The 26,642-nt window shown below is 50.1% G+C and overlaps 1 protein-coding gene across 2 annotated transcripts in view; it reads right to left on the reverse strand.

Moving 5' to 3' along the window:
* Positions 1-26,642, reverse strand: part of MEGF11 (multiple EGF like domains 11) — a 234,380-nt gene that overhangs the window by 205,231 nt on the left and 2,507 nt on the right. For both annotated transcript variants that reach the window (XM_065870890.1, XM_065870889.1), the window contains exons 2-3: positions 24,265-24,366; positions 20,747-20,847 (exon numbers count right to left, since the gene is read on the reverse strand). In XM_065870890.1, coding sequence (XP_065726962.1) covers positions 20,747-20,847; positions 24,265-24,366 — 203 coding nt within the window. The remainder of the gene's footprint in view (positions 1-20,746; positions 20,848-24,264; positions 24,367-26,642) is intronic.

Here is a 26,642-nt window from a genome sequence, read left to right on the forward strand (position 1 = left end):
AGGGAGGCAGCCATTGCGGGACCGGTGCCAGCTCCCCGTCACCTCTGAAGGTCATTTGATGCAGCTGTCACCTCTGGTCCTCCCCTCTCCGTGGGCAAAACAAGAGGAGAACTCTAAAATGGGCTCCACCAAGGAAAAGGGAAATTCATGAAGGGGAAGGTAGTAGGGGTGGCAGAGGGGGGAAGCCAAGCAGGAAGAAATTCTCACTTCCAGCCTCAGCTTTACTGATCAGAGGCCATCGTCACACCAGCACCAGCGCAAAAGGCCCAATGGGTTTGTATCCACTCGCCAACTCCCAGGGCCAGGCCTTGCTGTCTCCGGGGTCAGGGAACCCAAGAAAGTACCCACTAAAGGCCGAGATCATCCCTTCTGCTGCTGGAGCTTAAGGAGCCAGGCCCCCAGCCTTTTGCGGGAGGGGATATTTTGACTTCCTTATAGTCCCCTCTATATTTCAATGGCAGACATTGAAATCGTCAAACCCTACAAACTGCCTATTAGCCCCACAGAGACATGGAGATATTCAGACCCAAACCCTGCCTTGTGGGCCTTCGGGGCAACTTCTGCAAGGAGGCCATGGAGGGAAGAACACAAAGACATAATGTGACACAGAGACAGCAGGTTAAACAGCAGGGCACCCAGAGCCTGTCCTGGGCTTCTGGGGAGAGTGTATTCCTTTGGCTGGGGAGACTGGAGCCTAAAGGCTGTGTCCCATCCCCACAAGCTAGGGAGTAAGGAATGTGGAGGGGACCACAGGCCATGCTCCCTCCCTGCCGGGATGCCCTGGCCATAGATTTGGGCAATTGATTAACCTAAAGCCAACCCGTTTACATGGGTCGGGATGCCTTGATTGTGGAGACTCAAACTGGGGTATCTTCCTAACATGAGGATAGGGGGAAAGGGCTGGCTTCAGATCAAGTTTTAAAGGAGAGAGGGTACAAGTATGCTCTGCCCAGGTCTCCCCTCCCCACTCGCTTACACCAACCTCTCTCCATCCTGGCAATCTTGGAGATTAACATGTTACCTCCTCAGGTAACAGAGCTACATTTTAGCAGGAATCTTCTGGAGACCAGGAAATCACCCAGAAGAATCTCTCTAACATGTAAATTCCCGGCTCATCAGTGGGAGGGGTACCGAGAGGCCCTGAGACATAGCAATTTGCATGATGCCTTTTCCCTAAGAAACACTCCCTCAGCTAATACCACGTTCGTAGATCCACCTCTGTCCAGGTCTGGCCCAGTCTCTAGGAAATAGCCCTGGCTTTGGAGTTAGACCTAAGTTTGAATTCTCTGTTCTGGTTCTTGGCTGAAGCACCTCTGGCCGGTTACGTGACCTCTCTGTGCTTCTGCTTCCACATCTGTGATCTGGAAATCACACAACCCACTGCAAAGCACTGCCAGAAGACCAGAGGATGAGCACCCATCACGGCGCTGGCGCGGCGCCGGCCCCGCGGGTTCCACCGCTGGATCGTATGGCTCCCCTTGCTCTGCACCCTGCTCTGGGAAATGAACCACTTTCCCCAGGCAGCTTCCCAGATCTTAGAATCAGTCGTCTCTCGTTCTTAGCAGGCAATTAAGACCTCCACTGTCCTTCTGCCTCCCTGGATATGCAGCACTTGCAAAGGAAAAGAGCTATCATCTGGAATGAGAACACTCTGTAATATACTCATCATTCCAACCAGCTGGGGAGCTGGGGGAGGGAGAGGGCCACTTTGGGGGAAGGATATGAACAGTTCCAGCCAACCAGAAGTCCCTCATCACCTTTAATTCTCCCAGAGGGAGCCTGTCCAGGTTGAGTTATCTTCTGTGGGAAGGAAAAGCAGCTCTGGCCCTTTTAACTTAACACGAATCATAGAGCAGAGAAAATATAACAGCCCCAAACCACTAAGCACTCTCCAACTAGATTTTCCTGGCCCTGCCAAAGAGGCAAGCAGCAGCCACAGTTAAAGGAATGACATATATTTTCTGGAGAAAGTGGAAGGTGCAGGCGGTAGGGATCCCAGGGGAGCTGGTGGGGCATCAGCCCACGAGACCTCAGAGGCAAGCCCCGGCCAGGGCAGCCCGGCAAAGAGGTGGCCGCTGAGTCAGGGTTTCTGGGGATGGATGGCCGTGTTGTGGCACAGAGCACAGGCCATTCCACCTCTCTCCAGAGCACAGGACATCCCACCTCTCTCCGTCATCCACCCCTTGACTGCTGTGATGCCTTAACATATGCATGAAAATTGCAAGTCTCATAATTCACCCAGATGGTGGAAGCTCCCAAATTGTTCCTTCTCAAGAGACAGCTGTTCCACCGCTGGGCCATATGGCTCCCCTTGCTCTGCACCCTGCTCTGGGAAATGAACCACTTTCCCCAGGCAGCTTCCCAGATCTTAGAATCGTCTCTCCCTCTTAGCAAGCAATTAAGACCTCCAGCTGAGGCGTCCACACTGTTGCACGCCTGGTTTGTACACATGTTAGAGCGGCGTTTTAAAGCTCCATCAAGGTAAATCTAGGGGGCAAGGCATGCCGGCTTTGCCTTCTACTCAAGGGGAACGTCTCCCACCACAGAGTCAGAGACAGGCCGCCCAGAAGTCAGCTCACCTTTTGTCTGCTTGGGAGCAGGGTGAGTCCTCACCTGACCCAGACACACCCTGGAATTCCAGGCTGGAAACGACCTTCAGAGCTCCTATTGTGTGCCTCTGATGGAGGCTCATTTCAAAACAGATAGAGACAGACAAATCTTACGCCTTCCACCATTTGAGTTGTAAAGTTATTAGCAAAGACCTTTAAGACTAGCTTGTGATTTAGGAATGCTCGAACCTCCTCAATGGAAGATTAAGAGTGTCAGTGGGCAGAGAAGCTTCCTATCACTGGCAGGCTAGGTCCTCCGGCCCCTCTCTGGGACACCTGCAGGCTAAACCCAGGGCCTTGATGATGCAGATGTAGACTTTCTTTTTTCTTTTTTCGTTGAAGTATAGTTGATTTACAATGCTGTGTTCATTTCTGCTGTACAGCAAAGTGAGTCAGTTATACATAAATATACATTCTTTTCCATTATGGTTTATCACAGAATATTGAATACAGTTCCCTGTGCTATACAGTAGGACCTTGTTGTTTATCCATCCTTTATATAATAGTTTGCACCTGCTAATCCCAAACTCCCAATCCATCCCTCCCCCACGCCCCTCCCCCTTGGCAACCACAAGCCTGTTCTTTATGTCTGTGAGTCTGTTTCATAGATAAGTTCATTTGTGTCATATTTTGGATTCTACATATAAGTGATATCACATGGTATTTGTCTTTCTTTTTCTGACTTACTTCACTTAGTATGGTAATCTCTAGTTGCATCCATGTTGCTGCCAATGGCATTATTTCATTCTTTTCTACGGCTGGGTAGTATTCTATTGTATCAGTATATATGTACCATGCAAATGTAGACTTTCTTTCTTCGCTCTCCAGGTGGAAATCCTGTAGTCCATGCCATGCCCTGGAGCAAGGAGAGCCGTGACTGGCGCCTGACTCCACCCCACTGTGACACATACCATGCGCTCAGTAATATGTATTTGCTATTCTTTCTGACAGTTTCAGACATTTTCTTTAGGAAGCCAGGGAAGGGAGCCTGTGCACCTCCCAACCCTCGGCTCCTTCTCAGATCTGAAAATTGTGACTCCTTTGCCCTTGACCTAGCAGGGAAGCTCTGTGCTAGATGAGTGTTAGCTGTGATGATAAGACGGGGAGGAGGAGAAGATGGTTATCTCTACTGCCTGATGGGCAAGTTGCGGTCAGCTGGGGCTGGTGATTACAAAGCCCCATCATATTTTCTTATAGGACAGGGTGGATGCGCCTATTTTGTAGACAAAGAAAGAAAAACTCCGAGAGGGAGGACGTGTCTGAGTCACTCACGGGTCAAAGTACGAAGTTGGGCTGCAAAGCAGGCTCCTGACTTGCGCAGAGCCTGGGCACCAATGACAGGGAGACCCTGGCCAGGGGAGGGGGGCATCCTTTTACACATAAGGTTCCTAAGGACTTCCCAGCCCTGGCTTCTTCCACATCAGTGCACTGGAAACCCGGCTCCACCGTTTCCCAGCGGTGCCCTTGGGCAAAGCGTTTAACTCCTCTGAGACTCAGTTTTACACGTGTAAACAGAGCAATCATTCCTGGAAAGTCATCTTGAGGACAAAATGAGGTAACACATACAAAGGCCTGACATCAAAAGTGTGAGTCCCTCCTTTAACTCCCTCTTTGGGAAGGTGAATGTCCCCCAAAGGAGGTCAGTTATCTAGGACGTGTCCCAAATGGGCCCAAAGAAGTTTCTCCACCTTGCCTGCAGTCCCCTCTCCGCACCTTGCCAAGCAGTTAAGTCTTTAGGAGAAACTGTGAGGGCCTGCACCAGCCCCTTGGTCCTGCCCCTGCAAAGCTTATGAACCTCTCACCCACATGGAACTTGTCAAGATAATCCCAGGGATATGGATGTCCACCACCTTGAAACAAAGCAAACAGCACTTCCAAAGGGCTCTGACTGTTCCATGATTCTTTGCCAATCACGTTGCCTCTATTTGGTTCTTCCTCCAATTCATTTCACTAAGAACAAGTGCATGTTTCCATTTTCCATACTCCCTTGGCCTTAACTTTGCCCATTTACTTCAAAATGAGAAAAACCTTTGCCCCTCAGTCACCATAATTGAAGCTCCTGTTTCATAGAAGTTCAGAGCCGATAGGTCTCTGACATTACAGATGAGGGAGCGGAAGCCCAGAGGGGTGGGCGCCTCCTCCCGGTTGCACAGCAAGATGACAGCCGCATGGGTGACGGAGAACTCCATCTCTGAAAGCTGGGTCAGGGCTCACATCTGCCAGCACCACAGTGGCCTCAAGCCCCCAGGAGGTGGCCCCCTGCTCAAGGCAAAGCCCAGCTCCTCCCAACCACGGATCAGTGACCCACTGCTCGGAGCCAGAAGCCAGCGCTGGGGAGGACTCTCCGACAACACTGCTTCGTGCCCCCGACCGTGGAGGCCCTCCAACCCAAACCACCTCATCAGGCACTAGATGGCATTCGACTTTAGGGCTGAAGACCTCAGCTAGGTTCAAACCCAGCAACGGGCAGAGAATGTAGCCCCAAACCTGGATCTTGCCTCTGGGGTTTCCATGCAGAGAGGCAATTAAAAAGGAGGAGGGTGTGCTCTGATTAGAAAAAGACAAAGGCAGCCACTGCCACGAAGCCACAGAGTCTGCCCCAGGGCTTGGGCCTGCTCCTTGGGATCGAGGTAAGAGCCCAGAATAGTAAAGGGAAAAGCAAGGCGAGGAGGAAGAGAGAGGCAAAGGAGACCCTGCATGGCCTCCTTCTGCAAGGCCCGGCCCTGCCCTGCCAGACATGCCTCCCCAGAATCAAATCGGCTGATACTGCTTTATGTAAATCCATTGTGCAAAAACAAGATTAAAACAGACAAGCAGAACAAAGCATCAGTCTCCCTAACAAAGGCCCCTCCACTTAGTAAATTAGCCGCTCTTTCCACCTGACACACTTTTAAAGGGAGATCTTCAATTACCACTCGCTGGTGGGGCAGAACTACAAAAGGTCTGTCCAGTGACTTTATTCTCCAAGACCACGGCAGGCATTGAAATGGTTTTATGTAACAGAGATACTAATCTAGTCCATATAATTTGGAGAATCCTTTATGGGAGGACTGAAGGGCATTTGCGACCTTTGTTTCAAAGAGATTTTCTGCAGCTTATGCATTTACCTTGCCAAAAGCTAAGCTGAGCTGAGCAAACAGAGTACTCTAAATCACACTCGCTGCTGATTTACTATCAGGCCTCTGCAGTTTGGTGGATGGAACCTTGTGGATAAACAGAGGCCAAGGCCTTGGTCCCTCCACCTGGCCATACCAAAGGGATAGGGGCCACATTCAAGTTGCCCCCTGACCCCCAGCTTCCAGATTTGGGATTTCCTCTTTCCTTCTCTTCGGTCCAGCTCAGCACAGGGTAAAGGTGGCCAGAGGGCCAGTTCTTTGCCCGGCCAGGGGTGGGACTTGGCTTTTGCCCTTGGTCCCAGGTCTGTCTCCATCCCGGGGAATGAGATCGATAGTGTCGCCTGGCTCCCCCTTCCCACTCCATCCGGAGCAAAGATGCGAGTCCGGCTCCCTAGGTGACAATTCAGCACCACTGGCTGCTTGCAGAGGAGAAGGAGAAAGCGAAGTGGGAAAGGATGATGGGCAAGGTGAGTCTCAGGAGAGCCAAGGGGGACACGTGCGCACAAGCTCTCAAAACACACAGCAGGCAGATGTGCACTCGACACATGGGGTACGGGGGCCCTGCCCACGGGCAGACACACAACACACACACAGCAAGTGTGTACACGGAGAACATGCATGTGCACACATCACATAAGAGGGGAGCTCTTCACACACAGTGAAACCTAACACGCATGAACATACACGTGCACATGTAAGAAAAGCGAGCACTTCCACAGCACTCGCCATGTGCTTGGCTTGCACAGATTCACTTATTTCATCTTCACAACAGCCCCATGAGGAAGGTACTCTTGCTACACCACCTTACCATGGAGTAAACAGAGGCACGGAGAAGCTAAGTAATTTGCCCACAGTCACGAAGGCGGGAGGCAGCAGTCCAGTGCCAGGGCCCGTGCTTTTGACCTTTACATTGTCAGGCCCTAGATGCCACACAGACACCCCTCTCATGGGTTGAAAGCAGTGCCCCCCCCACACCCCGAGCCAGATGCTTAAGCTGAGATGCCCCTTCCTCAAGGATCCAGACATATTACATCTCCAGGGTCAAATAAGACCCAGGTGCTCTGGTTCAGGGAAGAAGGGTACTGAGTATTAAAATATTGAAAAATCTCTGCTCTGGTTGGTCGGTGGTTGCCACCACTGCCCCTCTCCCAGCCCCCTCCATCTACCCATAATCCAGTACCTACAGGGTTAACCCCCAGCCCCACAGCAGGCCTCTAAGACCCTATTCCATTCTAACCCTATTGGTAGAAGTTCTATACCTGTAGTTAAATATTTTCATTCTTACCCCCAGGGACAGACAAGCTGGGGGCAGTGGAATATGTGCCTGCAACAAGTTGACGGGACCTGACTCTCAAGCCTTCCCTGAGTGTTGGCCGATGCCTGGCCCGCATGGTATGAGGAGGTGGCCAGCTTCTCCAGCCTGTCCCCACCCCACCCACTTGACAGGCAGCTGATCAGAGCCCTTCAAAGCCAAGAGTACTGAAGTGGCCATCAGGGGGCAGACGGAGGCTCTGAGCCACCATTTTCACCCTCACTGAAGCCACTCAGCTGTCCTGAATCAGAGAGCAAGCATTAGAGGAGGGCTGGGGACTACATGTCCATCGTCCACGAAACCCAGCAATGGCCACTTTGTGAAACCTCTCTGCTACAAAGGCCAGGAGCCAGAAGGGAAGGAAGAGCTCCATAAATCAGAAGGCATTGCGGGAAAAATTTCACTGCCTTCGCATGACTGCAAGCTCAGCCCAACACAGAGGTTCTGGGACAGCAGACTCAGTCCCCACAGAGCCCCGGAACAGGCTCTCCAGACTCTTCACACACATGTAACACTAAGCTCTGGGGACCCAAGGGGATGGAGGGAGTAGGGATGAGAACCCTAACTGGGGCAGGCCACCCTTCACTCTGGGGTCTCAGGGCCCTGCCCAGAAACCACTCCTTTGGGGGTCCTTGGAGGGTCCCCAGGAAAAGCCAGCCCACATTTTCTCCTTCTAATCAATAAGGCTGCAAAGGCATGTTCCCTGCCGGGCCCTGGGCTGGGTGCTTGAGATACAGAGGGGTCCTGGGCCTCTGCTCTCAACAAGCTCACCATCCAGGGAGAGAGAGGATAAAGAAGTTGACAGTTGTAAGGGCAGTTGTGGGGGAAAGGGGCTGAGATCAGGACCCGGAGGGGAGAGGACGAGGGAGGTGTCCCGTGGGGCTTCCCAGACACCAGGCAGCTACGCGCGGAGTCTCCAAAAGCCATTAGGCAGAAACTGTGGAAACAGGACCAAGGGTTCTAGGAAGCAGGAGCAGCCTATACACAGTCCCAGAGAGTGGGTATGTGGAGAATTCAGGTGCCAGGGTGGGGTGCTGAAGATCAGCAGACCCAACGAGACCCTGGGGAAGCGAAATTCAGAATGATAAGGAGTCTGGGGTACCGCATTTAGAGAAAGCAGCAGTGGGAGGTGCGGGGGGGGAAGTCTTGAATCAGATGGGAGGGGTGAGGCAGAATTGGAAGAGTTGAGAAGTACCTGATCACTCAGTATTTTCTGAGTCCCTACTATGTGCCTGGCACAATATAAGCCATTGTAGACCATACAGTGACATGTTTTTAAAAGGTTGCTCCTGGGCTTCCCTGGTGGCGCAGTGGTTGAGAGTCCGCCTGCCGATGCAGGGGACACGGGTTCGTGCTCCGGTCTGGGAAGATCCCACATGCCGCGGAGCGGCTGGGCCCGTAAGCCATGGCCGCTGAGCCTGTGCATCCGGAGCCTGTGCTCCGCAGCGGGAGAGGCCACAACGGTGAGAGGACCGTGTACCGCAAAAAAAAAAAGGTTGCTCCTGCCCTTAAAAGCTTACAGTTCATCTGTTTGTTCTTTCATTTATCACTTACTGAACACCTACTATATGCCAGGTGCTGTACTAGGAGTAGAGCTCTCAGCTAGGAGCAAATCAAAGTCCCTTGTTCCTACTGAGCATATGTTCTAGTTAGGGAGACAGAAAATAAAAAATATATATCTTATGTCTCTATGCCAGGTAGTGACAATGCTAATTAAAAAACAGAATAGGTGGAGAAAACCCTAATTCGAAAAGATACAGGGAATTCCCTTGTGGTGCAGTGGTTACGAATCTGCCTGCCAATGCAGGGGACATGGGTTTGAGCCCTGGTCTGGGAAGATCCCACATGCCACGCAGCAACTAAGCCCATGTGCCACAACTACTGAGCCTGAGCCTGCATTCTAGAGCCCGCAAGCCACAACTATTGAGCCCACATGCCACAACTACTGAAGCCCATGCACCTAGAGCCCGTGCTGCACAGCAAGAGAAGCCACCACAACAAGAAGCACAGACACTGCAACGAAGAGTAGCCCCCGCTCGGCACAACTAGAGAAAGTCCCTGCGCAGCAATGAAGACCCAATGCAGCCAAAAATAAATAAATAAAATATAAATAAATTTATTAAAGAAGAAAAGGTACATGCACCCCAATTTCATAGCAGCACTATTTACAATAGCCAAGACATGGAAGCAACCTAAATGTCCATCGACAGATGAATGGATAAAGAAGATGTGGTACATATATACAATGGAATACTATTCAGCCATAAAAACGAATGAAATAATGCCATTTGCAGCACCACGGGTGGACCTAGAGATTATCAGACTAAGTGAAGTCAATCAAATATCATATGATATTGCTTCAATGTGGAATCTGAAAAAAAATGATACAAATGAACTTATATACAAAATAGAAACAGATCCACAGACATAGGAAAGAAACACATGGTTCCCAAAGGGGAAAGGGGGAAGGAGGGATAAATTAGGAGTTTGGGATTAACAGATACACACTAATAATAAAATAGATAACCGACAAGGACCTACTGTATAGCACAGGGAACTATACTCAATATTTTGTAATAACCTATAAGGAAAAAAGATTCTGAAAAAACCAGATATATATATATATGTATGTATAACTGAATCATTTTGCTGTACACCTGAAACTAACACAACATTGTAAGTCAACTATATTGCAATAAAAAAAACAAAACAAAACAAGATAAGGGCAAACAAAGATGTCAGAGAGGGGACTGCTATTTCAGACAGGGTGGTCAGGAAAGACTCTGATAACGTGAGAAGATACTAAGTGAAATAGGGAGTGAGCTACATGGTGTGTGTGGGAACAGCATATGGGCAGAGGGAAAAGCAAACAGGGCTTCCTGCGTGCTGAGGCGGGAACACGAGGCACAGGCAGAAAGATCAAGGAGGCCGGCATGGGAGGGAGAGCGCGGGAGGAAAGGGGTCAGAGTTAGCTGGGGCCAGGCCACGTGGGGTTGAGAGCACGGTGAGAACATCAGAGAAGCAGCAAACTCCCAACAAAGACCAGAAGTTGGAGGTGGTATTCTGTAGACATTGAGGGAATTCAGAAGATGGGAAGTGGGAGCCTTTAAGCAGTTTCCATAGAGAAGTGGGGAGTTAGCCTGGGGACAGGTTCGCTATTTCACAGGCTTTACTCGGCCCAGGACACCAGGAAGGGGACTTAAATAAATGCCCAACTGCTCTGACACTAATAAAGGCTTCCCCTCAGAGGCCACCCAGTCCGGATAGCAGAGGTTTAATTACAGTTGCAGCTGGTAATGAAGAAGCAGCACCTACATCTTTCCCCAGCTGTGTCAGCACAAAAATCCCTGTTGACACTTGCTGCAGGGGGCGGGGGGCATTGCTAGCAGGGAAGCTCGGGGCTAGGCCAGACCAAAGTCAAGGGGCACAGCCACGGCTCACCCACCCCTGCACATACCTCCTAACTTGTCTTTCAGCCCCTCCATGGTCCTCCACGCTACTGCCCCCAGAGCAGTGGCTTCCTGACACCACCGTGAGCATGTCACTGACTGCTTTAACCCTTCAATGACCTCATGAAATTGTCCAGTCTCCTCAGTGTGTGGTGCTGAGGGTCCGGCCCGGCCCAGCCCCTTCTCCCACCACGTTTTCACCTGTGCTCCTGCTGGAAGTGTCCTGATCCTGTCTGCTCTTTCATCTTTGCTCAGGCTGTCCCCTCTGCCAGAGAATGCCCTCCCTCACAAAAATAATACGAACGGCAGCAGCTAACATGTACCGAGCTCTTATTCTGTGCTGGGCTCTGGCCTAAATGCTTTCTTTGCGGTAACTCATTTAATCCTCATGGCAGCCTAAAGAGGTAGGTACTTAACACAGCCCTAGCTTATTTTACAGATGAGAAAACCAAGGGAGAGAGAGGTGAAATAACAGTCTGAGCGTCGCACAGAAGGAGTGGGCTTCAAAACTCAGGCTCTTAACCGTTGCCCATCTCTTGTCCTCCAGCCAAGTTCCTACTCATCTCAGGCTCAGCTCAAAACTGACTTCCTCCGAAGAGTCTTCTTTGATCCCCCTGGCCTTGGATTCCCCAGACAGAACTGGTTGCTTCTCCCTAAGATGTCTCTCAGTATTGGCGGTATGAGTCTATTTCATTCATTCAGTCACTCACTCGTTCAATGATTATTAAGTACCAGGCCCTGGGTATACTCCATGTAGAAGACACGATTCCTCTGCTTCAGGAACTCACTTCTGAGTGGGAGAGAGGGACGGGTAAGGCAGCATCACACCCAGTGGGACAGAGTGACAGAGGGGACCCAGGGGCTGTGAGCTCAGAGCACCTGGAACCAACTACCACGTGGCTCCCAAACCTCCCACACTGCCAGGTGGTGCCCTGGAGTGAAACACAAGGAATCCAAAACAGGTGCTGATAGGAGGGGTGTCCAGAGAACCCACTGGGCCTTGGGGGTGCCTGGACCATGAATTTACTCATTCAACAATTATTTAGTGAGGGCCTGAAAAGTACTCACAAGTGAACAAGAGCAAGTCTTTGGTCCTTCTTTCCCACCGTACGTGAATTTATCAGTTGCAGCCTTAAGCGTCAGTATTTTATATGTTTGGTCAGCGTGAATCAGCCGCCCTGGGCATCCTAAATCAGTGCCCTAAGCCCACAGACGGGCGACGAGATGGTGGTGGCTGCACCAGCTTCGGCTACTTAGCGGGGACCTGCCGGGGCAGCTAGGCAACTATTCCTTCCCCACCACCAGCCTGGTGACACCCTCTGTGTCCTTGCCTGCTTATTTGAAGGGTGCTTATTATACTGTGCTGAAATCTTTTAAAAGTTAAAGATAGTATTACATATATATGTCTACTATATGTATATATACACACATACATATATATAAAACCATTTTTCCCACTAGACCACATGCTTCTTATTCGTCTCTCTATTCCCAGGATTCCGTAGTGCCTTCAAGGCACAGGTATCTAATAAATGTTGATAGATAGATGGACAAATGGAAGGATGAATGTTGTTCTAGGTAGCAAAGCTCAGCGCCAGGTGTTGGTGACCCAAGGGAGTGGCAGCAGCACTGTTTCTGGTGACGGCAGCTGGCAGGATTCCCTAGGGAGCCTCTTAGAGGGTCAGCAGAGAATTATTTTACCTGGCAGCTACGTGTTTCAGACAGGACCCACAGCTCTGTGTACACATGTGCACACACGCACGCACGCACGCAGCAATCCCTAGGACTCACTACCCTGGATCCTGGCACCTATCAGACTCACCTTAGCAAAATTTCAAAATCAAACCGGTTTGCCCTCAGTCCCTTCTTCTCCCTATAAACCTCTCCACCTCCCCTCTTATTTCACCCCCCCTTTCCTCTCCTGGCCACAGGTCTCTCCTGCCGAGAGAAAATCCACTGAAGGAGGGGAAAGTACAGGATTGCAAGTTGATCTCAATTCCTGGGTTGCACCTGTCCATGTGGACGCATCACTTAGCCTCACCCAGCTGCCGTTTCCTCTGCTGTACAGGGTGGTAACAATAATACTCACTTCTCCAGCCTGTGAAGACCAAGTGATACACTCTATGGGAAATGCTGGGTAAACCACCAGAAGTTACACTATTGTTTTAGTATGTTTTATTATGTTGTTGGAAGTTACCAGTCAGTCCAAGAGAGCACTGAATTCAATGTCACAGGGTCTGGTTATAAGTCTCCCCACTCCACCACTAGCTATACACCAGGGGCAGTTCCAGTGACAAGGTAAAAAGTGCTAATGTAGGCACCCCTGCTACAAAAATGCCTCCCAAGCAAAATTAAAATAGTTTTAAAAATACACACCTGAACTCTAATAAGAGAAAGGTAAATCCCCAAGTGTGAGAAAAAGGTGCGGGTAGTTTATAGCAGTCGCAGAAGGTCAGGTGCTGAAGCTAAGGTAGCCCAGGGAACGTCAGCCCTGGTTAGCTGCTACCCCTAGTCTTCAGCCCAGGCCGGGAGCCTGGGGGTTAACACCCACATGGGCAGACTGGGCCTTGGCACTTGCCAGCTCCATGGAGGGGATGCTTGAAAATGCTGCCTAACCAGCCTAAGAATAAACAGGGATTGTGGATGAGGAAAAATGTCTCCCACAGGAAGCAGAAAACAGGAGGGGGGAATAGGGAGTGACTGCTTAATGGATACGGGGTTTCCTTTAGCGGTGACGAAAATGTTTTAGAACTAGAAAGAGCTGGTGGTTACGCAACATTGTGAATGCACTAAATGCCGTTGAATTGAATATCTCAAAATGGTTTATATTATGTGAATTTCACAGCAATTTTTTTTTAAAGGGAAGACCCCTAAGCCTTCACCACACACATCGTGGAATCTCAAACCAAATTATCAATGCAAAAACTGGTCACGAGCCAGTAAAAAACATTAGAGTGCTTAGTAAGAAAATGCAAAACTAATGTGTAGGGCTCTTGCACAACCTGGGACATGGGGGAGGGGCAAAAAGGCTAAAGAGTTCATAGCAAAAAAAAAAAAGAAGAAGAGGAAAAAAAAATTACAACCTATATGAGGGAACAATCCATGGTCAGGAAGAATCAGCTGTCTCCAAAAACAGGAGAACTGATACTCCAGGAACCTGATCCAATAGAACTAAGAGCTCAAGATAGAATTATCTAAAGAGACTACAAAAGGAATATGTTTAAAATAACTAAAGCAATAAAAGAAGGATTAGAATACATAATGAAAGAATAGGACACCGTGGGAAAGAAACATGCAGATTTGAAAAAGAAACAAGAGAACTAGAAATGAAACAAGTTATCATTGGAATTAAGACCTCAAAAGACAGGTTAATTAGCAGAGCAAAAGGATTTGAAACAAATGGATATGAGGAAAATGTCCAAGATACGGCCTGGAGAGATAAAGAGATGAAAAATTAGAGCTTAGGAGAGATAGAGGAGGCAGCAGTGAGACAGCCCAACAGTTTGGCGCTCGAATAGGAGAGAATTGGGAGAATGAAGGAAAGGAGATATTTGAAGAGATATGCCTGAGAATTTTCCAGAACTGATAAAGCACATGAATCCTTAGCTTGAAGAAGATGTATACCTCTGGGGAGCCAACAGTATGAATAAAAATAACCCCACACCCAGACACATCCTAGGGAAACCGCAGAGCACTGCAACAACAAAGTCCAGAACACAACGGAAAAACATTCTCAAACTGCTGAAGGAGAATGACTGAAAACCTCGAATTCCATCAGCAGCTAAACCACCAACCAAGCGTGAGAGCAAACTAAAGGCATCTTCAGACAAGTAAAACATTTAAGAGTTGATCACTTCATAGACCCTTCTGGAAAGAGCCACTAAAAAAAGACCCTTCGGGCTTCCCTGGTGGCGCAGTGGTTGAGAGTCTGCCTGCTGATGCAGGGAACACGGGTTCATGCCCCGGTCCGAGAAGATCCCACATGCCGCGGAGTGGCTGGGCCCGTGAGCCATGGCCGCTGAGCCTGCGCGTCCGGAGCCTGTGCTCCGCAACGGGAGAGGCCACAACAGTGAGAGGCCCGCGTACCGCAAAAAAAAAAAAGACCCTTCAAGAACAATGAAGCCAAACCAAGAAGGGAGAAGTGAGAGGCAAGAGGTGGGAGCAAAGAAACCAGTCAACGTGAGTTACATTTCCATTTAGATGACAGTCACTGTACAAAACAACTGCAATAGTAAAGCAGGGGCACCTAAATCCCAAAATGGCGTGAGGCATTTACTGGAGTTAAGTTTTACGCACCCCTCAGGTTCCTGTGGCGCAGCCAATCTCCCAGATCTTCTGCTGTGGCTCCCGGCCCCTCAGCCACCATCACACGGACGGACAACCCAACTAGGTACCCAAGTATGCTGAGCACTCTCCCGGGCCACAGCTCGGCCCAGCAGCCACATACCTGGAGTTTCTGGCTAATCCCTCAGCTTCTGGATTTGGATGAAAACCACATGGCCCCGGGTGGGCTCCGGCATTCCCAGCAGCCACTGAAAGGGCTAGACTACATGGTCTGGAAGTCGGGGGGGAGTTACTGCTCCACAGGGGGAGACTCTGACCAAGGGGAAATAAGAGACAGGGAGGTTGTGTAGAGAAATTCCCCCTCTTTGCTGACTACTCTGAGACGTGCTCTCTTCCTGTTACCCATCAGGAGAAGCCCTGAATACCAAGGGGATGCACCTGTTAAGAACCCGCTGGGCTCTTTGCAATTGACCAGAAGCTGAGGTCAGCACAGCAGCCATGACTTAGCGTAACGAAGACCAGTGGTTTTTCAAAGTGTGGGTCCCATTCCAGTAGCACCAGCATCACCTGGGAACCTGTTAGAAATTCAAATTCCCCAGTTCCACCCCAAACCTTCTGAATTTGAGACTCGGAGCCTGGGGCCCAGGAGTCCGCATGGTAACAAGTCTTCCAGGTGATTCTGAGATTAGGTTATCAGGTGTTCAATAAAGTATTTGCATGAATGGTGCATTGTAATTACTGTGGCATCTATGGCACCTGTGATAAACATTAATACTACTCACTAAATATCTCTGGCCCTCCGCCTTCAAGACCCGCCAGACCCTCTACTCTCTGCCAAGCCAACCAGCAACATTGCTCCATCAGCCTGGGTCCTGGAGTGACATTGACAAAAAGCAGACCCCAGCTGGCCCACAATGGACAAGTAATATGAACAAGGAATAAAATCTTATTGTTTTAGGCCACTGGGATTTGGGTGTTGTTTATCACTGCAGCGTAACCCAGCTCATCCAGTCTGACATGGGCCAATATTTTCAAAGAACAGAGCTTCCCGAAATGCTCACCGCCCTATCTCGCAAGAAAAGAGAAAGAAGGAAATGTGTTGTACCCACTGATCTTCAGGAAATGTCTGATGCTTGGGCAACCAAGAGCGGCCAGGACTCAGCTGTCTCTGTAGATAATGGGAGGGGACAGGCAGCTCTGGTGCAGATGGTTCTAGAAGGGCTGCCAAGGGCTCTGGGATGAGGGTGGCAGTTCTGGGTCAGAGGAAATGGTACAAAGAGGAGGAAAAATAGGCCACCCTGCATCTGTACCAAGCTTTATGCTTTCCAGGACACTCTCACTCATTGTTTCATCTTTCCTCCTTCCATGCACAGGGACGATCCATCCTATGCCACTGTGGGCCCAGAGAGGCAAAGGGACTTGCCCAAGATTGCACAGCAAACTGGTGGCAGAGTCAACCAAGGTTTTCACTCCCAGGCAAGCGTCCTCCTAGCACCTGCCAAGAAACAGTCTCCAGGAAGGTGGTTTTGGAGGGAGGTCGATGTCCCCCTGTCCCTTCTCAGAGCACAGGTGACGCTCTTGTACAGGGTCCTGAGGACTCTGGCATCAAATGGGTTCTCACCAGGTCCTTGTGAACTTGGAGGTTTCTGGCCTCCAAGGGGTGGAGAGGGAGGAATGGAGGTTCAGGGGCTACAGGGCAGCAGCTCACGAGTGCTCCCAGGTTTACAAGCTTCTCATCTGGCACCTAGCACCCTGGGCACCATCCTTCACCCTCTCAATACCATTTCTCCCTCTCACAAGTTCCCAGACCCTGGGGTCTCCCCTGTCTCGTAGAGAGACAACAAAGCTCGTGGGGGACTGGCTGGTTCCCTCTCCCTTTCCTCCCATCACAATAAGCAGGACAGAGTCCTGGTAACGGCTGACACTCACCTGTTATGGGTTGAATTGTGTCCCCCTAAAATACATATGCTGAAGTCCTAACTCCCGGCAACACAGAATGAGACCTTATTTGGAGACAGGGTCTTACAGAGGTAACCAAGTTAAAATGAGGTCATCAGGCTGGGCCCTAATCCAATATGACTAGTGTCCTTATAAAAGGGGAAACTTAGAGACAGACATTCACAGGGAGAAAGCCATGTCAAGAACAGAGTTATGCGGCCACAAGCCAAGGAACTACCAGAAGCTAGGAGAGGGGCTTGGAAAAGATCTTCCCTCCCACATGGTCCCTCAGAAGGAACCAACCCTGCTGACACCCTGATTGTGGACTTCTAACCTCCAGAACGGGGAGACAATAAATTCCTGCTGTTTAAGCCACCTAGGCTGTGATGCTCTGTAACTCTTTACCCTGTAACTTCCTGATCCTCATTCCGTGTTCCCCCTTCTTCCTAAAATCACCTCCACTGACATCCCTCTCTGCACTGCATCCCCTCAGTGTCAATCAGAACATGACTTACAAGTGGCCTAGCACCGAGCTGGTACCCAGGAAGATATAGAAATGAATTTGAAGTAGAGACAGTTGGAGGCATCAAAGAATCTAGACTGAGTGTGTGGTCCCAGATTCAAGTCCTAGCCCTGCCACTGTTGTGCTTTGGGAACCTGGGAGAAGCCCCTTCCTCACTCTGGACGTCAGTCTCACCTGTACTGTGATAAGGTTGAATTAAATGATCTGAGTTTCCTTCCGGCTGTGAAATTCTGCAGTTCTCAGTCAAGATAATACATGTTTGTGATCATTTTTGTACTCTTCCCTAGAAGTTTTTTTTTTTTTTTTTTTTTTTTTACGGTACGCGGGCCTCTCACTGTCGTGGCCTCTCCCGTTGCGGAGCACAGGCTCCGGAAGCGCAGGCTCAGCGGCCATGGCTCATGGGCCCAGCCACTTCGCGGCATGTGGGATCCTCCCGGACCGGGGCACGAACCCGTGTCCCCTGCATCGGCAGGCGGACTCTCAACCACTGCGTCACCAGGGAAGCCCTTCCCTAGAAGTTTATTCTTGTAACCTCACCCTAGGGTCCACTTGCTTCATGAACCTCTTTCCTCACTCCCATGACCACCTAGACTCTGACTAGTCCCTACCCATTTCCCTGGATCAGGCCCCATCAGTTAACATGCTTGCAAAGCAGAATGAGAAGGCATTTAATAAATACTGGGTTGAAACACCCTTCAAGGACTTCCTCTTCTGTCTGTAGCGGATTTCTCCTTAACACTCAGCAAGAGTGCGTGGCTAAAAGACAACCCCTCCTCTTTAGTCCTTTTTACACCCTACTTTATAGAGTTGCCTGTCAAAGCACCGACAACACCCTGTTGCACGTATTCGTGAACCAGACCACCTCCTCCCACCAGGTCGCAGGCTCCCCGAGGCAGGAACCATCTCTCTTTTGCATCTACATTCCCCAGCATTTGCACAATAGGAAGCAACAAATATAAGTGGAGTGGATAAACATGGGCACATGGCAGAAGCTCTTCACCGTGGGTTGGAGGACCCTTAAGGGATCCATGAACCCACTGAAATTGTGTGCAAAGGAATGTGTGTACGTGTAGGTTTATCTATGTAGTGCGCATTTTCCCATGGAGAGGGTCCGTGGAGCCCTGAGAAATTAAAAGAAAAGCCAAGGCTGAAAAGATGTTAAGACCCAAAGCCATGAAGTAGGGAGGTGACATTTATTAAGCCCCTACCCTGTGCTGTGCCTGGTGGTGTAGGTGTTACTATTCCTGCTTTGCATGAATGGAAACTGACGTTCTGAGAGGTGACATCTTGGTTCACGAAGACAGAAGTAGCCCGTCCAGGGTGGTTCAGAGCAGACTCTGGAGCCACAGAGCCTAGGTTCAAATCCCAATACTATCACTTTCTAGTTCTGTGATCTTGGTCAAGTTACTTAATTGCTCTGCGACTCAGTTTCCCCATCTGTAAAATGGGAGAAATGAGGGCACCTACCCCAGAGGGCTCTTGTGAGGAGTTGATGTGTTAATGTATGTAAAGTGATCAGAATGGTGCCTGGCATGGGGTGTGTACCCTGAAGGCGATGACGAGGAGGGTAAAGAGGAAGATGCTGGGACTGGCAGAGCTGAGCTGCAAACCCAGGCCTTGCCCTTCAGTGCCATTACTGCCAGCACCCAGCATGCCACAACGCCCCATCTCGCTGCTGAAACTCTCCTGTGCCCTCCTAGGAAAAGCCTTCAGACCTGAAAGGGGCTTTTCTAGCTTGGCTTCCTGGAGGTGGACAGGTCTGTGGCACCAGTTCGGCAGGCAGTCCCTGGCCGTTACAGAAGGAGTATGTGGGAGGTTATAAGCGACCTTTCCCGGCCAGCGAGACTGAGCCTATACAATCACGACACTCTGCTTCTGCTCTGCTCTTCATTTTCCAAGAGCTTTCCCAACATCCACGAATAGAAATTAGAAAGGGGATGCGCTCATCCATTCCTGGAGCCCCACGCTGACGTCCAAAATCCCTTTATCATTTCCCTGAGTCCATCACTGTGCCCTGAGCTCCAAAGGGCCACTCACAACCATCCCGCTCAGGCTTTATAAATCCCGTGTCCCACCCCACACCTGACTTTCACTCTGCTTCGAGCAGACAGAGCAGCAGCAGTAAAGCCTTCAACCTGATCTCACTTCTACACCTGGGACCCCCCAGTAACCCCATCCCAGGTGAAGTGTCAGCCAAGGCCCAGTCTGTTCCAGCCCAGTCTTCTGCCCTGCTCCTGGGAAACAGCCTTTTGGGGTTTGCTTTGGGTGAGTATCTTTGTATCTTTCCTGCGAAACCATCACTATTGCACTTATTCTCGAGAGCACTTTTCATTTATTCCTGTAATGCAATTAGAATCGAGTTTCTTTAGCATTAGGGGAGATGTAACGTCAGTAGGGGAAAATTGTCGTTTCATTCCCAATGTCGATATGCCCACTCTGCCCAAATTCTCTCTCTGGTGCTAGCTTGCTCTACCCTCCCGAATGGCAAGGAGAATACTAAAAAGGAGATTCACTCTCCAAATCTGCCTCCAGATGAAGAGGCAGAAGCTCTGGGGCTGGATTCTCCTCTCAGTCATTAAACGGGGGCTCCTAGCTACTCTGACACTCTCCTGCAGTTGAGGGAACCCCTAATGCCCAATGGAAAGCTCCATACTGGCCCCGTCTACTGTTCAATGGTGAGTGGGAAAGAGTCCTCTAGACTCTGACAACAGGACCCTACAATCATCCTCCCAGAGAGGTTGAGTGACTTGCCCAAAGTAACGTGCCTGGGAAGATGGGACCAGAACCCAGATCTGCAGGCTCCTGGGTGTCTCCTACTGCATGACAAGGCCCTCCACCCAGAGGGCCTGTGGCCGCCAGAAACTTGGCCCTTATCTCCCTGGGGGCACTAAGGCTTCAGTTTTCTGTAGACACACAGGGGAAGAGATGACATGAATCTTTTATGCACCCACCTTTTCTTCAGTGTCTCCCAGTCCTTTTTGGAAATCCTCCCATTTACTGGAACCAGTCCCTTGTGAGCTTACTCTTGCCATCCTCCTTCTAGGTGCTACGATCTTGCCATCCAATGATCCCACCTTCCCTGCTTCCTCACTTCCATCCATCCATCCATCCATCCATCATCCATCCATCTCTCCATGCATCTCTCCATCTCTCCATCCATTTATTCACTCCCCTCTTCCTTCCTTCTTGAGCACCTCAGCTCTGCGCCAGGCGCTCAGCACGTCTTCCCCATTGCTCCTCAGAGCACCCACTCCAGAAGAATCCACTTCTCTCCTGACACCATCAAAGCCTAGAACTGCTGTGCTAACATGCACCCTCTTAGGAGGTTAATCTGGTAGACAAATCTGTGCTAATGCGTTTGCACCAGACCCATTATCCCCTCAGAACCGGCAGCAGGCAATGATTTCTGGAGCCTTCAGGTCAGCTGAGGCCTGCTGCCCAGGGCCTGGATAACAGGCCTACCTCCCTTTCCCTTGTTCCCCTTCCCTCCCCTCCCCACTGCAGCCCCCACATACGTATGCAGAAGTCTCCGCTTTCGTAGTAGCCAGGACAGCACTGGGACCTCCGCCGGTACATGGTCCGGAGCCCACGCCGATACGCTGTCTTATAACTGATCCTACGGCACAGAAAAGAAAGCCACTTGAAAGTATTGAAAATCAATCACTCCTGTTAGAATGATATTCGTGTTAAGCTATATCAAGGATGCCATTCAATAATTACTTTAAAATGCATGGTGGCTTCGAATATGATGGAACACAATAAAGAAAAATCGATGGTGGGATCTGGGCCATTGTGATGCAGAATGTATCACTGACATGGCCGCAGCATTTGCGACACCTGCTGACTTCTCGCCAATCCCTTCAGAGCGATACTTAGAAGGGCTGCAGAAAATACTTTCTGGACAGTAACTGGGGACTTCTGAAAACCTCCAGACCCAGAGCTGGAGCAGCCCATGGGGTGACCTTGATAGGAATTGGGCCCTGAGAGTTTCTATGCCAACTGCCACCACCCCAACCATGATTGCTCATGGCCCTGTGGGAATTGGTCTACCCAGTTGGAGAACTGAAGCCAAGTCAGCAAAAGGACCCTCTGAGTCTGACTAGGTCCCAGACAGTAGATTAATCTCCCTCCCACCAAAAATAACACCCCCTGGGAAAGAGCTCCGCATGCCATCTTGGGAAGGCTCAGAACCAGCTCTGCAGAGGAAGAAGCTAAGATCCAGAGAGCAGAAGCTCTGGACGGGGAGTCAGAGACCTGGGTTCCAGTTCTTATGCTGACCTGAGTGTTGAGACGTGGTCCTGTGCCACAGAGATTTATAGGCAAAATCACTCAGTCTCTATCTGAGGCAGGTAGCATTATTATGCCCCCTTTATTTCTTTCTTAGAGTTTTTACTCCTATTTCGTTTTATGTACTCTCCTCCTTTGTTTTCTGGATGAGAAAACTGGAAAGTTAAATCACTTGTTTGAGGTCACACAGCTAATAAGTTTCAGAGGCAGAATTCAAACGCAAGTCACTCTAGTTTCAAAGCCACTGGGCTTAACCTACTGCCCTTTGCCAGTTCCCAAGGGGTGGCTTTCTGGGCTAATGGGATGGCCATCATGAAGCAGTAGGACAAGGGAATGAATGGTGTGAGGACAGAGTCCTAAGGAGGGAGTCAGAATTGGGTACTGACAGGCAAAGCGCCTTCCTCACACATAAGGTCAAAATGGAGGAGATTTGAAGTGGCCATTAAAGACCAGAGAGAGGAAGTAACTTCCCACGGTCAAGGTGTAACTTGGACTCAACCCAAGTCCTCGGGCCTTGAAGCCAGAGCTCTTTCACTTCCCCACCAGCACCCCAGAGGAGCCTGCCCTGTGGACCCCTCGTTGAGGGGCAGAGCCACGGGGTCCAGTCACTGGAGATGCCTATAGCCTGCTTTCCATGGAGGGTCAGGCCAACTTGGGCAGGGAGTCCTACAGCACAGGCTGGGCCAGCCCTACCAGTGCTTACAGCCCTCGCTTTATGACAAATGACAGTGCAGGACTCCAGGGAAATCTGTGATATTTGGAAATGTCACAAACTAAGGTCATTCTACTTTGTCAAAAATCCATAAGGGAAGGTAAGTAAGCCAGCCTCTAAGTGAAGCTACTTCCCCGGTATAGGAAGGCAGCTCCCGGCAATTTCAGTTGTATAAGCCTCCGAGATAAAGAATGACTCAGGGTTGACTAAGAAGTCACTCAATCCATGCCTCCCACCAAACAGAGTCATCCCCAAGCGCTTCCAGTGGAGAGGTGGTCTCAGAATCGTTAAAGCCTCCCTAGAGAAAGATGTCCCCCACTGCTTCTACCTTCCCATCCTTGCTGGCTCCTTTCCTCTGGAAGGAGAGGGAAGGGGCCAGGGGCCAGGCTGCTATCAACCACAGGACAAGCTGAGGGGAGACCCAGCAACTAGAAAGTGACAGGAGAAACCCTAGAAAGGAGACAGCCACAAGGAGGAAGCCCCATATTCTTTGTAAAATCTCTGCCCAAATTTCTGGCCCCTGAATTACACGTGTACAGGGCAGGTTCCAAGCAGTCCAGCAAAGGCTGAAAATATGAACTTTCAGAGTTTGGAAACTGAGTTTAACCAAGTTAATTGGCTGCTAAAACAAACAAGCAAACAACAGCAACAACAAATTTGGAGGAACACAAGAGAATTCAGTCTCTACAGTCTCTGTTGTTCATAACGCCCAGAATACAATTCAAAATTACTAGACACATTACAGAAACTAGAAGATTGTACCTCTGTCAGAAGCAGTCAAGGAAGACCAACCCTGAGATGACCCAGATGTTGGAATTAGCAGGATTTTAAAGCAGCTATTATATCTATGCTCAGTGTTTCACAACAAGTTACTAGCAAAACCCGCAAAGAAAACCAGGACTTTGGCCTTCCAGCATAGAGCAAGTTTCCCCATCCGCATTTCTGTCCACCATGATTCCTGCATAACCTCGAAGAGCGACCCGGCCCACAAAGAGGAAGCAAAAAAATCTGGAAACAACACAGATGCTCAGAAACTACGAAACGGGCCTACCAGGTAGCCTCTCTCTCACTCCCTCACTGACCCTTCATCTGCTGAATTTTCACCCCTCAAATAACAAAGCTACCTTGCCTGTATCTAATACCTCACTTTTCCCCACTTCCCCCTGCTCTTTTCACAGTATTTGCACATCCCTGACCCTGCAGGTAGGTGGGGCAAGGATCATTACATGTTTGATGAGTACACAGGGAGTCCCAAAATAGAGTGACTTGCACAGGATCATCCAAGAAAACATGTTTTCTCTTCCTTCCTCTCCTGTCTCTCTGGTGCCATGAGGGCATGGCATGATTTCCAGGAGGACTGCAGACAAGGAAGCAGAATTCCCACGTGCAGTCGTTCAGATGGAGTGCTTCCCATGGGCAGCCTGACCAAGGCGCCAAGAGGTGCTGGTCTATAGCCTGCACCCTGTTCTCCAAGCCAGGTACACTGCACAGGGCTACATGTGCTCTGACGGGGGCCCTCTGAGGTTGGATTTCCCCCAGAAGCAGACCCTGAGGCAAGGATGCAAAAGCAAGTAGCTTATCTGGGAGATGATCCTAAGAAGCACTGGGAGGGGTGTAGTAAAATGAGACAGGAAAGTAAAGGCAGCCAATTCAGGGTGTACTTTTGAGCAGCTTCCCGCTGTGGGTGACTGAGGTTCCATCCCGCTGGGGACCACAGATATGTGCAGAACATGCCTCAGAGTTGGGTAAGGAACTTCTTACCCTAAGGGTAAGGAAGCTTCCACTAACTCCCCATCTGTCATTGGGTGAGGGATGCCCTCCAAGGGCAGTAATTCTCTAGCACTTCTAGCCTGCCCTGCCCATAAGCCGCTCTGACTACAAAGAAGCCCTCAGCAGAGCCTCTCCCGTGAGTACCAAGAGTGGGTACCAAGGGGATGCAGGCGGTGCACTGACTCCATCTGCTAGGGGGGCAGGAAGGTGAGCCTGAGGGCCTGCCTCTTTCCCCCCACCTCACCATCTGAGAGAGGTACTCACCGATGCCTGGTACACTTGAACCAGTTGAGGATGTCTGTGCATCGCGTGTAGTAGATCTGATCAAAGGGGTGTGCGTACGATTCCTGGACGGTCACGGCATAGCTGAGAACCAGACAGGAGATGGAAGCTGTGGTCAGCCGTTGGGAGGCAGAGCTGATATTCGGGATGGGGTCTCACTCCCCAGGGGAGCCAGGCCCCACAGCCAAGTGTCCAGGGGCTCCAACCCCCGCCCCAACCCCAACCCCACTCTCCTCCTCCTGCCCTGGGTACTCTCCGCATTCAAACCTCCCTGACTCCAGGCTAGATCCAGGACACACCCCTTACTGCCCTGTGGCCCAGCTCACTTTCCGAAGTTCTGGTTCATTTGTTCATTTAACAGAGAGTGAATAAAGGAGGGTTTCCATTTATTCTATGTGGCTCTGGAGGGCCCAAAGCTAGCACGTTTTAAATTACTTAATGTTTGTTCAGATCTTTATGGTCTTCAGAGCACATGCATGCAAGCTGATCTTTGCAGCAACTCTATGAAATAAGTGGTCCCATTTTACAGATGAAGAAATGAAGGCTTAGAGGCAGCTTGTCCAGGCCACACAGCTGGTACCAATAACTGTTAATATTTGAACACCCTGTGTTAAATGTTTTAAGCCCTCTTAATCCTCACATAATCTTTTTTTTTAATTTCTCATTATTATTATTATTCTTTGGCTGCGTTGGATCTTCGTTGCTGCACGTGGGCTTTTCTCTAGTTGCGATGAGCAGGGGCTACTCTTTGTTGCAGTGCGCAGGCTTCTCATTGTGGTGGCTTCTCTTGTTGCGGAGCACAGGCTCTAGGCAACCGGGCTTCAGTAGTTGTGGCTCACGGGCTCAGTAGTTGTGGTTCACGGGCTCTAGAGCGCAGGCTCAGTAGTTGCGGCACGCGGGCTTAGTTGCTCCGCGGCGTGTGGGATCTTCCTGGACCAGGGCTCGAACCCGTGTCCCCTGCATTGGCAGGCGGATTCTTAACCACTGCGCCACCAGGGAAGTCCCCTCACACAATCTTATAAGGTAGGTGGTGGCATTGTTATCCTCATTTTACAGATGAGGGAACTGAGCATCAGAGACGTTAAGTGACTTCCCCAAGGTCACCCATTACCCTCTGCTTTATTATGTCTCTAGTATAGCTGGGGATGCAACGAGGACATGCCCCCAGACCTCCTGATCGAAGTGGTATCTTGTTACCTGCCTGTTAACTGTAAACCTGGACCAGGGTGTAGAAACCACAGGGAAGCAGCTCCCAGCTTTATCAAAATAAACCTTTCCACCTGCCCGTGCTGGCAGGAGAGGTATGAAAAGGCAGTGAAGCCAGGGTGTAAAGTGAGGACTCACACTTCCTATGCAGGCTGGGAGAGGACCTCTGCTGAGATTTTAGGGATTAATTTTTATGTCAGTTGGTATTATTCAGTGTTTTTCCCCAGAAGGCTCACTCACTTGGTCCAGATGGCCAGGTCCAGGCTATAAAAGCCCGTCTGCTTTGCCTGAGAAAACTGTCGGTTTACTTGCAGGGGGGCTGGGGCAGGCCAGCCCCCCGAGTGGGTCTCTAGCAGGCTCTCTGCTGGCAGAAATGTCAAAGGTCTAGAATTCAGAAAGAGGAAGCCAGGAGCAGTCAGCAATGCACATGTACTCAGGGTGGTGGGAAATTCTGTTTCTCTGAAGCACGGAGGATGTGAGAAGGGTCCTTGCTGAGCCTCTACCAGCCGGCACATCAGAGATGTGCGTCAGAGGCACACGTCTATGCAGGCATGGCCTGAACCCATTTCATCTCCAGGCTTGGAGAAACTGAGCTCGACACCCGCCCCTAGCGTCCCAAAGCCCCTTCCAACTCTGAAAATCTATGACCCTGGGCTCCTGCATCTCTACTGAGTCTCTCACTTAGAGGCAGGATAAGAGTACAGGGGCTCTGGGTCAAGTTTGAACCCTGTCACTTGTTAGCAGCCTGTCCTTAGATATAATACTTAGCTGGTATAAGCTTCCATTTCCTTACCTGTAAACCTATGATAACTATTACCAGGGACTTCATATCATTATTGCAAGGATTAGGATGGCAGTGATAGTATCTGTCTCTCAGAGTGGTGGGAAGGTAAAGCAAGATAACGCAGGTAAAAAGCTCAACACAAGATAATACACATAAAATGCTTAAGAGGTACACTGTCAGTGTCTAATAGATGCTGGCCATCATCATTATATGACTGGCAGTGACACACCTCCTTGCCAGGCACTGAGGGATAGTTCCTCCCTGACCATAATACGGGATGGGGAGAAAGACCACACACAGACCAGACTCCCTGCCTTCGTTAAGCACCTGGGGGAATCAGGCACCCCTTGTAGCACAGACAGGGACAGTG

This window comes from Phocoena phocoena, chromosome 2 (genome assembly GCF_963924675.1).
Source record: "Phocoena phocoena chromosome 2, mPhoPho1.1, whole genome shotgun sequence".
In the NCBI taxonomy this organism is placed as follows: Eukaryota; Metazoa; Chordata; class Mammalia; order Artiodactyla; family Phocoenidae; genus Phocoena; species Phocoena phocoena.